The 15,427-nt window shown below is 39.3% G+C and overlaps 1 protein-coding gene across 2 annotated transcripts in view; it reads left to right on the top strand.

The window, feature by feature from the left end:
* Positions 1 to 15,427, top strand: part of PHEX (phosphate regulating endopeptidase homolog X-linked) — a 109,293-nt gene that overhangs the window by 81,048 nt on the left and 12,818 nt on the right. For both annotated transcript variants that reach the window (XM_030020871.2, XM_030020872.2), the window contains exons 16-18: positions 9,394 to 9,448; positions 12,660 to 12,727; positions 14,590 to 14,720. In XM_030020871.2, coding sequence (XP_029876731.1) covers positions 9,394 to 9,448; positions 12,660 to 12,727; positions 14,590 to 14,720 — 254 coding nt within the window. The remainder of the gene's footprint in view (positions 1 to 9,393; positions 9,449 to 12,659; positions 12,728 to 14,589; positions 14,721 to 15,427) is intronic.

The following is a 15,427-nucleotide window of genomic DNA, read 5'->3' as shown; positions in this document are numbered from 1 at the left end:
GATGTGGGAGGAACACGTTCAGGTCCAAAGTTGCTGATATAAATATTTGACACATCACTACTGAGCTCCCATTAATGCTGCCGGGAAAGCTGCCCTGCGGGAGGCTGAAGTCTGCGAGCTTATGTGTACTCGTATTGTGTGATGTGTCTGCTGGGCAAATCTATGCCCCACAGTGATTACCTTACTGCTTTGCAGCTGTTTTCAGTAGTAATCCATACAAAGTTCTGTAGGGGCTGGTGATACACTACAAAAACTGTGGCCTTTTTAAAGGCCTAGTTAAACAACAGAAAAAAGTTCTACAAATGAGAGTTATTTGAGAAAAAGAAGTAAGCATGAACTCTAGCAAGTTAAATGTAAAGTTGTGATATAGCAAGCCCACAAAGATTTTGAGGACCAACTTTCTAAGAGCATAAGAACTAATAATAAAACCTTTTTTCGAATACACTGAAAGAGGAGAGTCTCTAAGGCATAAAAATAAGATGATTCTTTGCATTGGAAGAGTTTGGGAAGTTCTTATCCTGGAGCTTTTTCTTATGGGAGGTAAGTCCCAGGAAGTCTTTCAAATTTAGTGTCAACAGAAGGTACTTAGAAGAAATTCATAAAATGAACTGTGACAAATATAAGGACCAGATAATATTCTCCCAGGTATTTCAAAGGAGCTTAGACAAGAAATTGCCAAACAACCAGCTTTGATGTGTAGCTTATCACTTATAGTGGCCTTAGCACAGGAAGAATAGGTGTGGCAAGTGTCAGATCCCCTTTTTTTTTTTTTTTTTTTTCAAAAGAGAATCCAGAGGAATCTGCATAAAAAGTCATTCTAGCCCCTATGTGAAGGAAACTGTTCATGACCACAACATGAATGAATAAGAGATAAAGAATAAGCATATGATATAATGGGGAAGAGTCAACGTGACTTGGCTTTTGCTTTTTCTTTTAGAAAAAAATCATGCTTTCTTAGTCCGTTAGATTTTTTTGAAATTCAGAAGCAAGTAAGTATGCTTGATATACTATGTTCATTTCCATAGAACACTTTTGATGAGTTTCTTTCCCAATGCTATTAACTGGAAGTTGTCATGGGACAAGACAAGAAGGTTCTTTCATAAATTAATGACTGATTAGAGATAAGAAAAGGAAGTAGGAACAAATGACTTGTTTTCAAAATAGTGGGAGGGGTGTGTTACGAGGATCTGTGCTGGTCACTGTATTAGCAGATGATCTGAAAAAGAGGGTGTTCTGTTCTGAACAAAAGAACAGACAGGTAGAAACTCAGTCCAGGAGGACAGGTCCCTCTGCTACTGATTGCTGGAAGGTAGAAAGATGTACTAATAGAAGAATTACCTCACAGATAGGTGCCTGATGCTCTTTCCCTACACATCTACTACTGATTACTGCTGGAAATCAGAGAATGAACCAGATAGGCTCTTCATCTGCTTGAGTGCCCCTGCTCTTCAGTGAGCAAACTGGATTTTAGTGTGTTCAAGGCCCATCTATTTTTGCTTTTGGTAAATGAGTTTACTAAGAAGGAGAATTTAAGAAATGAGAATTTTAAAATGTATAATAGAAATTGCTTCTGGAAAGCAGCCTCTACATTAGCAGGAAAATACTTAGTTCCAAAGTTGATTCTAAAAATTAAGACCGTTCAGTTTGGAAATGGAAATGTACTGTGTGATGTTATCAACATAACCACAGCAACCCCAAACTTGATTAGTCACTGAAGGCTTCATGAAAGACTTCAGAGAAAAAGCAGCATCAGTGCCTTGAACCATGGTTTCTGAAAAGCAGCTCTGATCAGATACCTGCAGAAGTGGAGGAGAACTTGAAGGTCCTGATCACTTCTGAACTTCAGGAAGATGCTTTTGCTTTCTGTGCTCTGAGCATAGGGAGGTCTCTGGCACACTCCTGATGGAAGGATTACAAATTCTTCTGTCTCCGTAGCCTGTATCACTGACATAGGCATTAAACAAGAAATCACTGCGATCTCCATACAAGTCCATGCAATCTTCATACACGGGCAAGCTGTTAGTGTTTTTAACTTGACTACTCAATTACTTGAAAGAAAAGGTCTTTCTTCACTAAAATGAAAATTAATAGAGAGTAGAAACTAGATGATTTAGAAAATTATTAGATTTGGGAGAATACAGCAAACCTTGCATATGCAGTAGATTGTAACAAATTTTGCTGCACTTCAGTACAAACATCCTTATGTTTGCTATTGCTTCATTTCATTTTCATTACTAAACTATTGATAACTTGAATGGCCAACAATTCTGCTAATATCTCCAAAGGAGAAATAAGTAGATGTATCAAGGTAAGATGTGCTGCAAAGAGCAGAGTTAAAAAATGTGGTACATATAATTTATCTTATTATTATACAAGTTTACTCCTGGTGTTCTCTTTACATGAGAGTAAAGTATTATAGAAGTTTACTCCTGATGTTCTCTTTGCATGAGTTCTATTTATTTATTTCCTCTTTTTCTGTAACTCAAAGTGCCTTAGATTAGCAACCATGCATGTTTATAATGGTTGTTAATCATTTTTCCATCCTAGTGTGGATCATTTTTCAATTTTCTTTGCGTTTGCTCGTCGATTTCCCCTCAATTATAGGTACTTAACGAGGACAACAGGTACATGTCATTGCCTTTAGATTCTGAAAAGGTGTCTAAGTACACTTCATATAATCTAAGCAGCATGAATACTATCTTTTTAATTATCATCATTGGAACACAAAAACACTTTCCGAAAGGCTCTGTTTATTTTAATGAGCCCTAGAGCAGTCAACAAATATGTGCTGAAAATAGATACAAGCGGTGATCAAAGTATGCTAGCATACTTCTATTGCAGAAAAGATTTTATTTCTTTAGAGCACTAAAATATCGGCCCTTGAATATGTTAAGGATAGAGGGGAACTGCTCATTAGACATTTGGTGTATTTAATTTTCTTTCCAAGTGTAAATATATATGCCTCTAGAATATATCAAAAAAAGTAACGTTTGTGGGTTGTGAACAGTAATGAAAGGGAGATTTACAGTGAACTGAGGCAAATATAAGCAACACACTCATGAGGCGTAAGCTTGAATAGATGTATTGGATAATTAACTGCTGTTGATATTATCTCTGTAAGTTTATACCCATGCTCCTTCTAAGTCATTCGTGCTTGTACTGCAGTTCTCTAGTGAAAGTCAAGAGGCCTCTTTAGAGACCGGCTTCATTACATGTTACAGGAAGAAGATATAATCTAAACCAGAATTTTAAAATTGCGTTCGAATTAGCATCCATAGAGAAAACCACAGATGAGAACTCCTATTACCCAACGAGTATCATCTTTCTAGAAAGCGGCACATGGGTATTGATTCTGGCGGCTTGCTGGTGCTGCGAGTTGGGAGGGAGATCTCTTCCCTTGCCGGGAGCCGGGGAAGTGCCGGCAAACAGCACTCGGTGCGCTGGCCGGGCTGCGCGTAGGGGCGCTTTCTCTTCCCTTAAGAACGAGACTAATTAGAAGGTTATTGATGAAGTAGTTTCAAGTGCGCCATTAGTTTCCAGGAGGTTAACGATCATAACAGATTTGGACTGAACACTTTCTGAGCCCTGTTATTAAGTAAGCTTTAAGTGTTCTTAAGTGAGCCCTCATTTTCAATTTTTCCTATTTACTAATGACTAGTATTCTCTTTTATTTAACTACAGTCACAGGTGAGATGATGCATGATCCTTACATCCATTCTTTATTTCTTCTTCCTAAAATTTTTATCTATAAATGTATAAAATACGATAACTTTTTCTTTGTTCTTTTTTTCTGGGGAATTTAGTGAGTTTTTTCCTTTAGACAATAAAGATTAAAGTTCCTTGTAAAAACAGGTGTTTTCACAGGTTTCCTAGTCCCTTAGGACACAGTATTCCTTGGCTCCTCACAAACCATCTCACGGTTCTCCTCATGTTGCCCCACTGAGGTTGGGAAATGCTGGCTTCTCTCTTTTTCATGAGCAGCGAAGAGCCTCTTGTCAGGTGAAGCAGAGACTGAGCCAAGAATTGAACCAGAGGCTGCTGAGTCCTCTGCATTAAGACCATCACTTCTCTTTATCTGTTAATGTATTTATTCACTACTCCTCGGAAAGTTAAGCTTTGTATGCATGCATAGCAGGAAACAGCTACTGTGCCTTACACAGTTTATTTTTTCTATCCTTACACAATTTATGTTTTCTATCCTCTTTGTCCACAGGATAAAACTTGAAATTAAGTGTAGGATTCAGGTCCATGTTATGACAGAGGGTTTGATCCTAATTACCTACAAATAGGTGCTGAAAGCTGGCTGGGATGCTCTACAGCACCCAATACGTTTCCTCATGTCTGGAGTATCTGAGAGAGAACTTGCAGAAGACCCTTGCCCATCAAGACTGGCAGCTAGAGCCCAAGCAGAACATGCAAAGTCTTCTCAAAAGGCATTGGGAAGAGATTCAGTTGTCCAAAAAGAAGTCTGTGGGACCATTTTAAACAAATGTATCCTGCCCCTAGTTTTAGATAACTAACCAACATCCTAGCTGTCTTCATGTTTAATTCCTTATGTGAATTCGATATCCTTTGTTTACTGACCAGCAGTTAGTCTTCTGCTTATACCTTATCCCTTTAAAACTCTCCATCTGAATTCATTCAATGACACTTGAAAAACAAGTTACAGCTTTTAAATGCACCTGAGAATTGCCAGTACAACAATTGGCAGATTACCCTGTATGTCACACAATTTAACACAGCTGTCTCCCATATCCATTATTTACATACCAGATTCACTAGCCTGTCAGAAGTTGCTTTAAACAAATCAACTAATTATTGGAAATTGTAAATGCGCTAACTTGGAATAAGGCTTTACTAGGTCTTGTCTTGCTCAGTTAAAAATTTCATGCAATATAACTGAATAATGTAACTGAACTATAGAATTTGAATTCATATTTAGATTTGAACTCCAAATTTTCTATGATTTGGTGAGCCATCTCATGTCTTTTTAGTTTACTTCATCCATTATTAGTCTGCATCATTTCAGTGAGCTATCAGATGAAATGAGATTGCTTGTGTCTCCTTGGTGAAGTAACAATATTACACTGGTCTCGGGGCATTCATCTGCAAAATGTTTATAATAATACCATGAAGGTATTAGCTGGTAAATGGGTTCATTAATGGCAGTAAATCCCCTGCAAAATTGGAAAGAAAAAAAAAATTGTTTCAAATTTGAAATATATTCTAACAAGCTTTAGAACACCTTGCTGTGGAAAGAGGTTGAAATTGATATAATGGATAAAATAAAGCTAGAAATTTTGAACTAAGTTAAAAGTAGTCCTGTGCAGGTAAAGACTGGTACTCAGTGCCTTCATTGCCTCTGTCCTTACTGGTAAGACTGGCTTTCAGGAATCCCAGGCCTTTGAGACCAGAGGGGAAGTCTGGAGCAAGGCTTACCCTCAGTGGAGGAGGAGAAGGTTAGGGAATATTTAAACAGAGTGGGCAGACACAAGTCTGTGGGCTCTGACGGGGTGCACCTACGAGTGCTGAAGGAGCTGGCTGATGTCCTTGTGAGGCCACTCTTGATTATCTTTTGAAAGGTTGTGTTGACTGGGGGAGGTTCCTGAGAACTAGAAGAAAGAAAATGTCACTCCTATCTTCAAGAAGGAAGATCCAGGGAACTACAAGCTGGTCAGCCTCGCATCAGTCCCTGCGTACATGATGGAGTAAATCCTGGAAATAGTTTCCTTGACCAGCCTTCTGCGATGAGATGACTAGCTCGGTGGATGAGAGGAGAGCCGTGAATACGATTCATCTTGACTTTAGCAAGATCTTCAGCACTGTCTCCCCTAACATTCACAAATACAAGCTGCTGAGAATGGGCTAGACAAGCGGATAGCCAGGTGGACTGAAAACTGGTTGAACTGCTGGGCTTAAAGGGCTCTGATCAGAACTGCTGGGCTCTAAAATCTTGTGATCAGTGGCACAAAGTCCGTCTGGAGGATGATCTAGCCTGGCTGTCCCACCTTGCCATCTCTAAGATGCATGGACGTAGGGCATCAGTGCTGTCCTGTGACAGCTTGAACTCAGCTGTCCACAGACCTCCAGCGCTCTTATGGCATGTGAGCCGTGAGTGTCCATCTCAGAACGATGCTGCGGTCCTATGACGTTGCTCCAGAAGTCGGTAGGTTGTAGGAAGGTAGACAAGGCAGATTCTGCAAGTCCAGGTCCCACATATGGCAGATAGGTTTGTGTGGGGTCTGCAATAAGGCAACACAGTTTTCTTTCTGTGTGCTGTTGGTGAGTAATGGCCTTGAGCGTAGGCTCTGAGCCTGCACTAGCAATAAAGTGTACAGAGAGAGAGGCTTTCTGCCCATATCCCTCTTCTGGGGCTGTGTGGAGGAAGGAAGCATGAAAAGCTGCACTACAGGCTAAATTTATGGGGAAGTGTTAGCTTAAAGTATCTTCCCAGTGCCTGTATCCATTCCTTAAGATGTGAAATTCGCTGAAGTCTGGCTGACTTACTCCTCCAGATCAGTCCTGTGCTTGCTTGAACTCCAGTGGCATATAAATAATCCCATTAACATTTATTGCTTCTACAGCCTACTATGAGCTCTCTGAGTTTTGTCATTAATTCTTTTAGGTACAATATGCCAAGCAAGCAAGAAACAGTCTTCACAAGGGAATTGCCTAAACTGAGGCATTCTGAACAGCACAAAATAAGAAACTGTCGGGTGATCCATCTCCTGTTATAATTTAAAGGAGATTCTAGGTCTAGGACATTGTTATCCTTGTTCCCTCCAAGGATGATCTGGTTGATGCTTGCCTGAGGGACGCATTGCATACAGAGGGATTCCCTGTGTTGCCAAGTCTGAATCTGTTCATTGTAGTGGTGCAATAGTAGACAAGCACCCTCCCTCATTTAGTGCTACTAATCTCTGGAGAACAGGACACCTTTGCTTTACTAGCTGCCCAAGAATCACTTTCAAAACTAGATAATTTTTTTTCTTAAAAAAGAAAAAAAAAATCCTATTGTAGGTAATACATTCCAGTTCCCTGAGTTTTTCTTAAATGTGTAGTACATTCTAGTGGCCTCTGACTCTGCTTTGGCCTGAAAGTACTTCCTAAGCTTCCTTTAGTGCAATCAGACTACAAAGGTGTTTCACACAGCTGCCCAGAAGCAGAAATCACTCCTTCAACAAGCTCTGTGCTCAGGCATGTCTTACCTAAAATGGATCCTGACTTGGAGTAAAATAATTATCAACCTGTTGTATGGATTCAGGATTGGAGCTTCTTCCTATTCATTCACATGCCTTGTTCAGTGAAAACTTTATCTCATGGCTTAACGCACATCTGACTGTTTCAGCAACGTGCTGTGAAGACACCTTTAGATTATATTTCTTAGATGGATGAGCCTGAGTGAAGGTTTGCACCTAGTTTACTGTAAATAATGTATATTACCTCTACCTGGCACACAGACAAGTGCAAATTCGCTACACAGGTCTATACACGGACAAAATAATTGCAGCTCCTTACGAGATCTTGATAGCCTCTTGGTGTGGTGACAGCGCACAGGACGGTGTGATCCCTAAGCATGATTTGTGGGGTGACTGTGCTACCTTGGTTCATACCGTCTTCAGTATGGGCTCGTTTGTTCTTTTTGGCCACAGTTCCTCTCATCTGCTGCTGTGCGGAGAGGATCATTCAGGGTGAGTGGACCCTAGTGATTCCTTCATTAAATGGTCTCTTTGGCATGTCCAAAAACCTTTCCTGAGGTTCAGTATTTGGAATGAACCAGGCAATGTAGTTCGGACTAGATTTCCAGCTCGTAACACCAGCTCTTAACTTAGTGTACTAACAAGCAATTTTCATCAGGTTGCGTAAGCGTACCATTGCTGTGAGATGTTTAAAAACATAGAGTAAATACTCTTCTGTGCGCGCTGGGAGGCAAAGAGAGTTAGATCAGGAAAACTTTGTCCTTGACATTGGTACAATTGTGTTTTGTAGTACTGGAAAAGCAAATGATAACATGCTTGAAACAACAAAACAGCATCTGGAGAAGTAAGAGAAAAAGCACTTAGAAAATAAGTTTGAAAAACACACTTTTTGTAGCTGATTGCAAATAGGTAGTCAAGGCAGCCAAGGAGGAGCAGCGGAAAAAAGCAGATGGGCAGGCCATGAGGACATGCCACTTAGCACATCATTTGACATGAATTACACTCAGCATATTGTCTTTAAAGACTTTGTAAGGAAAGGACAAAAATCTTGCCTGACAATTTCTCTCAGATATAAAGAAATCCATGTCCTATACATTAACAAAAACCTGAATAAGGTTAGAATCAAGTGAATGTGGTTTTTGTTTTGATGTGAGTGGCCAGGTGATTTCTTGAAGAGAGACCCATAAGCTGAAGCAGAGGTTCCTGGGAAAGCAAGAGAATCACCTGAGGAAACTGGTTCTTCCTTGACAAGGCGATGTCCATGTAGGGTAACCTTCAAAGTAGGTGCAAGCCTGTGCTTCATAGATGGGAATTCCTGACATGAGACAGCAAATTCCACATGTGGGCCTGGAAGGATGACACTTTTCACCAGCATATAAAAACTTTGACCATAGGCATCTATTTTATTTAGCAGTTCTTTGGGTTGTTAAACTGTTACCATGTTCAGCCACACTGTCTTCAGAATTGTGGCACTGAAAGGTCATCCAGGATCTAGAAATAGACCTGTGACTTTGAATTTGGGGAACAATTTTGGTTCCTATGTGCAACATCAGTAGATCATCACTCACTAGAGTGTCTCCATTGGCAGGGTTTTGGTGACTAGTTAGTCTACCAGAAGGAGCCAGGTAATTCCTGTAGCTAGACTGACTCTACAGCCTTAATAGTCTACAGCTCTCCTTTACCAAAGTGCCTGAGAACGTTCATTTACCTTTGATTTTCAGACACTATATAGAATTAGGCTTACATTTTAGCACTTTCATATGCCTCTTGCTGCATTGAAGCCTCACTAAGCTAACACCTTCTGAGTCCTTGTTGCATCTTACCTATATATTTTCTGTTGATCTGTCAACACATCTGAGGGCAATCCAGTAGTTTTCTTCACAGGAAACACTAGGCATTTTTTCACAGGAACACATGCACTTACACACACAGACATGCGTGTAGCCATGGAATAAAATAAGGTTTGTGCAGTGGAGCATCTTGTTGCCATTGTGGTCCTGAAGGAGGGAGGATCTCTTCTTCTCCAAAGATCCTTTACTGCATTCTGAAACTACCACCTGAGGGAAAGCTCCTTTAGCAAAACTCTTCTGAAACTAAACAAAAAAGGTCATAAAATCCAAACCCTTGGGCCTTGTGATTGTTATTCAGCTGCATTGAGCTAGGGACCTCACTACTACTGTTTCTGCTTTTGCAGGATTCCCAGCAGGAGAACTGCAAAAGCCTTTCTTTTGGGGAACAGAGTATCCTAGGTAAGTACTGCACCAGGGAACCCCGTACACCTGGAAATGAGGAATAACAGGGAAAGGTATTGGAAAGACATATAGACAAAGAAGAGGGCATGGAGAAGAAGTCTACGCTGCTGAAGATGACCAACAGGTAGAGCAGAGGAATACTGTGTTGTCCTTCTGTAGGGAAAGCTTGGCCCTTGGGTTGTGTGTTCTTCTCTGCTGCGTCCTGCTTTTACTATTGAAAAAACAGACTTTGAAAAGTGCTGCTTTGTGCAATAACTTTTCTTACCCTTGGGAGCTGTATGTGTTGCGCTCGTCTTAAACTGATGACTGATTTCTCACAGGAATTGCTAATTAAGTGCACCTGAGTGGAAGAGTTTCAATGCTGTAGCATGCAGATGCAGCAGTGTGCACATGGCAGGTATTAAAAGGAATTGTAAATCAGGTAGCTAACACTTCCCGAACAGAAGTGAATACCCTGAGAAGCCGTTTATTATCAGTTTATTGTTCACTTTCTGCTAATATCTAAGATTAACAGTGGGCCTTTGCCTGTGCCTGTTGAGGTGCTTGAGAGTATCTCCATATGCATAAATGATTGCCTGAGCAGGCCCATGTGCTGCTGTAGCTGAGGAAGAGTAATTATAGGTCACATATATTTAATTTTGAAAAATCACCGCTTTTGTACAATTCAATATCTTTCTATTTTAGGGCAGGGTAAGACCGTGAAAAGTTTCTGACAGCAGTTTCTGAAAGTTATTTTGCAGTTATATAAAGCCAGTTACTGGTGAAAGATATCCTTAATAAATCTTTGTTAAAAAAAAAATCAAACTTTTTGAATATTTTGGGTTTGCCATCTTCCAATCTGGATGTGTCCCTGTAACAGGAAATTTGGCAATATATGTAGAGAGACACATTCAATTTAGAAACAAATAAATTTGCATTCAAAGAGAATTCTTATGAGCCAAGTGACTTTCTAAGTGGTAATTGGGGATAGAAGAAAGTCCTTTCTTGTTAAGGTGAACTTATTTTCTGCTGTGGTTATTGCAGACCTGTTTCCAGCTTTGCTTTCTGAAGAGATTTCTCTGTACCCTGACCTTCTGCCATAACGATAAAATTGTGGTTCTTTCAAAGAATTATACTTTGCTCATTTCTCTTCTTTAAAGGTTACCTTAGCTTAAATTGGTTTTGCTTGAGTACGTATCAAAATGAAATTTAGTAAACAAATGTAGCTGGTTTATATCAGACAACAGATTGCTTTTGTCCTTGAAATATTCTGGATCTGTCTTCTGTCTGCTTAAAAGAAACAGTACATGGCACTGGAACAGAAAAATCATCAAAAAGTCATCAGCACTTGCTGGAAAACTGATTTAGCAAATATTTAACATTTAGTGGCGTTTTAGTGTCCAGTTCCAGCATAACCACTATAGAACAGTTGCATCTATTTGCATAAAGGGAAGCTAAATTATCACTTCACATCTCAGTACGAGAAATAAAATACCATTCAAATGGCACGATTCATTGTTACGAGTCTTCAGTGCCAGATATATTGAAATAGAGACTTCAGACTACCTGAGTTGGTAGCTTCCTTACAGTCCTCTGAGCCTCCCCAGTCCCAGAAAGTTCCCCTTTAATCTGGTACCCGTTGGGCTGCACCTAATGCCCTCCATCTCCATCCAGCTGTGCCCCAGAAGTGAAGAGCATGAACAGAGCTGGGAGCATTTCTGGCAAAATTGTTGTTGAGCTGGACAAAATGCTGAAGGGATTTTACAGAAGCAAAGGCCAAAATTCACCCCAAACTTCATCCCATCTTTTGGAGCTGGGGAAGGCCCTGGGAGTGCCCAGGCACCAGCCTGTTCTTTGTCCCTGCCGCTCATGGTGATCAAGAACCTTAGAGGAAAAAAAGGATGTATTTAGTAATAGGGCTTATTGGTTCTTCTTGATCTCTTTACATGTTTTGTGCCATTCTTTTTATACTTCTCCAGCTGCAAAAAAATCCTGTATAACCACTTTACTTCAGATGTGGAAAACAAGTCTAATATAGTACATTTAGTATGGATAATTATCACTGTGTGCTACATAAGATTACAAATTTGTCACACCAAAGGATGATATTTCCATTGCTGAAATGTATAATTTTAACAGGTGTTTTTTAGTGAAGGTTTGCAATAGTACTTGGGGGGAAAAAAACAGTAGGGAAGATTTTATCATATACAAATTACCTTTCAGGAAAGAAAAAAACAAAGTGAAGAATTGTCATGGGAGCAGGGGGAATTAAATGATATAATACTTTTTGGGCATAACTGAGATGAGCAATTAGCGTGCTATGGATCATTAGGTCCAATAATAACATGTTACTTCAAACCTCTGCCTTTCTCCTATTTCAATACAATGTGTTAGAAATACTATAAGCTACTTTGAAGTATGGCATCTCAATAACTGAAATAATTAAAATCACAAAGAACAACTTAATGAATGAAAGATGCATCTAGTAGATCACTCCCCCCCCCCCCGCCCCCGATATCCACTGCATTTGATATAAAAAGCCCTGAACCTTTTCCTCTTTCATCCCTATTTCTCCCAGATGCATTTTGTTTATTTGGATATAATGAGGAAAATACAATTAGTTGTCAATCAGGAATATGAAATATTTCTTTCTATTCTGTTTCTCCAGTGCATTAGATCTGACTGTAGATCATGTCCTATGCCTGGGCAAGTGCAAGGAAATTGTATGACCTCTTTTTTAAAACAGAAGGGAGATCTGTTTAATGCTTTTCAAATGAGAGCCAGTCATTTGCAAGTCTGTTTGTTGCATGCCCGTGAAGAATGATTGAAGCTGGCGTTACGGAAGCCCACTGCAACCTTTGATCTATCCTTTTTTCATGACGACGCTAAGAGAATAATTCCACCTATAACTTTGTCCTGTTTGCAGTTAGAATATACACAATGCAGTCAGCTGAAGGAGATATTCCGGAGCTCCTGTGCTAATAAGGGATTTGGTTAGAAGAGTGAACCATCACAATGCTTTCTAAAGTTTTATATGAAAGGTTGCTTTTTAAACAAGTAAGAGTTTAACATTCAGACTTCCAACAACTTTAAGTCAAAATTGTGCAGATATGATTTTTAGACCCATTCCCCCCAGTTTAAATAAATAATGATCTTTCTTGAGGTTTTCAGTCCTTTAATGTTCATGAGTGTGGAGACTTTCTAAGGAAACTGCTTCTTTGTGTTACAGGTCATTAAGCTACGGTGCCATAGGAGTAATTGTTGGCCATGAGTTTACTCATGGATTTGATAGCAATGGTGAGTATTCTTCTATAGGTTGATAACTTTTCTTTTTTTAACAGAGTTGACAGATTAGAAAGCTGACTTGTATACACTTTAGCTTTTCTATTGTTTTGGGTTTTAACAATGCTGAATTGCATGAAAAAAATTATAAAGTTGCATTTTTAAATTTATTTACATGCAATCTTGCTTGTCTGAACCAGAATTTTTTTGGTAAGGAATGCCACAAGTTTGACGCTTTCTGTTTTTTGAATGGAAACTAAATCAGCAACAGATTCAGAAAGTCCTGGCTGGGAGGGAGTGGGAAGGGCAAAGGGATAACTTCTGATTGATAAAAATGACTTCCGAGAAAACTTTTCATTTCAGTTTTGACTTTTTTCAAAAGACAATTACTTACAAATACTAAAATACAACACTGGAACAGAAGTGGAACAGAAAACTTATTGCAAAATATTAAAAAAAAAAAAAAAAAAAAAAAAAAGGTCTGAGAATGTCAAACCAACTGTCCTGAAAAACTGGGTGGAGTTGGAGTTGGGCATTACCACCATCTCACTTGGCTATCTCAGTAAAGTGCTTTTTAAAATCAGGCTCCTGAGAGAGAAAGGCGGCAAGGAGGAAGACAGTGAGAAACATGAAACTCCTCCTCCAGGGAGCAATTCTGAGTATCTGACTGACCTCCCGCTCTGACTCACTGTCTAGAGAAACCTCTTTCCACTGAAAATACAGAATGTTGAAGGAAAAGCAAGCTTCTGGCTCACTGCCTAACTGAAGTTAGGTTGCTTATGTTGCGTTACTTGGAATACCTTTTAAAAAACAAAAGGAAAACCTTGTATTCTGTTGGCACCACTCTGCAACATTTTGTGTCAGCAAACACTCTGGAATGGAGAAAGTTTTCTTCACAAAGTCCCATCTCATTTTTAGGAGAGTATCTAATCTCCATCATGTCTCCAGGCAGTCAGAGAGGAACCTAAGATTTTATTCCCTAAGCAGACCACTACCTCTTGCCCAGGCTCTTACCTTCCAAATATAGAAATCAGTACCTCTCTAGGGAATTTGTCATCTTGAACAAGACAACACACAGGGAAAATATCAAGAAATAAAAAGATGAAAGAAAACTTCTGCAGTACTTGGTATTGTGTCTCCTGGTTGCTCCCTACCTCTCTTTCCTGCAGTCGTAACAAAGAATCAAATCACAGAGCAAGGCTGCATCCACATGGGCAGCTAAACCTGCTCTCCAAAAAAGCCCTAACGCGTCTTGTGTCTGACTGGCTGGAGACATGATGGAGATTAGACGCTCTCCTACAAATGAGGTGGAGCAGGGACCTGAGGCTGAATGTTCCACGAGCCATTGCTGTAACCGTCAGCCTGGGGAATGGGATGGATGTATTCTCCTTGCTTCCATGAATAGGGTTCAAATGTTCTGGTTTTGCTCCAAGGCAAAAAATGGAAACTTCAGAAGTTTCCATGAAATGGATTTTTTTTTTTTTTTTCTGGTCAAGCGTATAATTAATTAATAATAAATTAGTTATCATCATGTCTGCAGAATCAAAGACATATGGGCTGAGGATGAAAAATACTCACAATTATTCTTACAAGAAATCTCATATGCCTCTTGCACTACGTAATTATAAAATGTACTATAGAACTCATTAGTCATTACTATTTTTTTCTGAAAATGGAAATTATGACAATAAATAGAATGCCAACTTTTCACCACCGACTTGAGCGGGGTCAAGATTTTGCTCACTGATCTTATCCATTTTATACACACACTCGTATGAGTACATTCACCTCTCATTTCTGTGCAGGTGATAGATTCCAAAACTGAAAAAGTATGGGGTTTTCTCCTACATGAACATTTGTTTTCTTTCTTTTTTAAGGTCGGAAATATGACAAAAATGGAAATTTAGACCCTTGGTGGACAACTGACTCTGAAGAAAAATTTAAAGAGAAAACAAAATGCATGATTAATCAATACAGCAATTACTACTGGAAGAGAGCTGGCTTACATGTATGTAAATCACCAGTGATTGAAAGCAGTGGTGCATTAGGAGTTTTGGGGTTTTTTTTTAAAGTTGTCTTTTTATAAATCCCAACATATTGGGATATTAGGCTACCAACTTCATTTCTCACAACAAATCATTTTTTGAAGTGAATAATTGTGATAAAAATTGTCTGTCAGATTTGATTAGTCCAGTCAAATACCACTACCCACACCTTGGTGATGGGGTTAAACTACTTCTCCTCATCACATCATTTTGGAATCAGGGGAAGAGGATGAAGCCACGCAGCAGGGCTGGTCTAATTACTGTGAGCATGTTAAATGTCTTCTGAAGATGAGGTCCGTAATGAAAACTGAGCAGTCACTCTTTTTAAAAAGAAGAATATAATAGCATGTTTTATAGATTCCTTTAGCAATTCCGCCTGTTATTTATTACAGCTATAAAATGGATGCATAAACCCTACTTTATTTCAGATTCAACTCTTGCTATTTCTTCCACGTGTGCACGCAGACCCAATTTGTATCTCAAATGAAGGGAGTATGATAGCAGTAGCTCATAGAAAAGGATTGAGAAAGAAAGAGCAAGGGAATGGTTTCTGTTTCATTGTTTATCAGAGCTATGAGCTTCCCTGAAAACATGCACATTATGTAAGTGTCCAAAATGAAGGATAAATAGATAAATCCCAGACCTTCTGAAATCAATAGCTAAAATTCCG

Source organism: Aquila chrysaetos, chromosome 7 (assembly GCF_900496995.4).
Source record: "Aquila chrysaetos chrysaetos chromosome 7, bAquChr1.4, whole genome shotgun sequence".
Classification (NCBI taxonomy): domain Eukaryota; kingdom Metazoa; phylum Chordata; class Aves; order Accipitriformes; family Accipitridae; genus Aquila; species Aquila chrysaetos.
The sequence above is the reverse complement of the archived record's forward strand: the minus strand, read 5'-3'. Positions and strand labels throughout refer to the sequence as shown.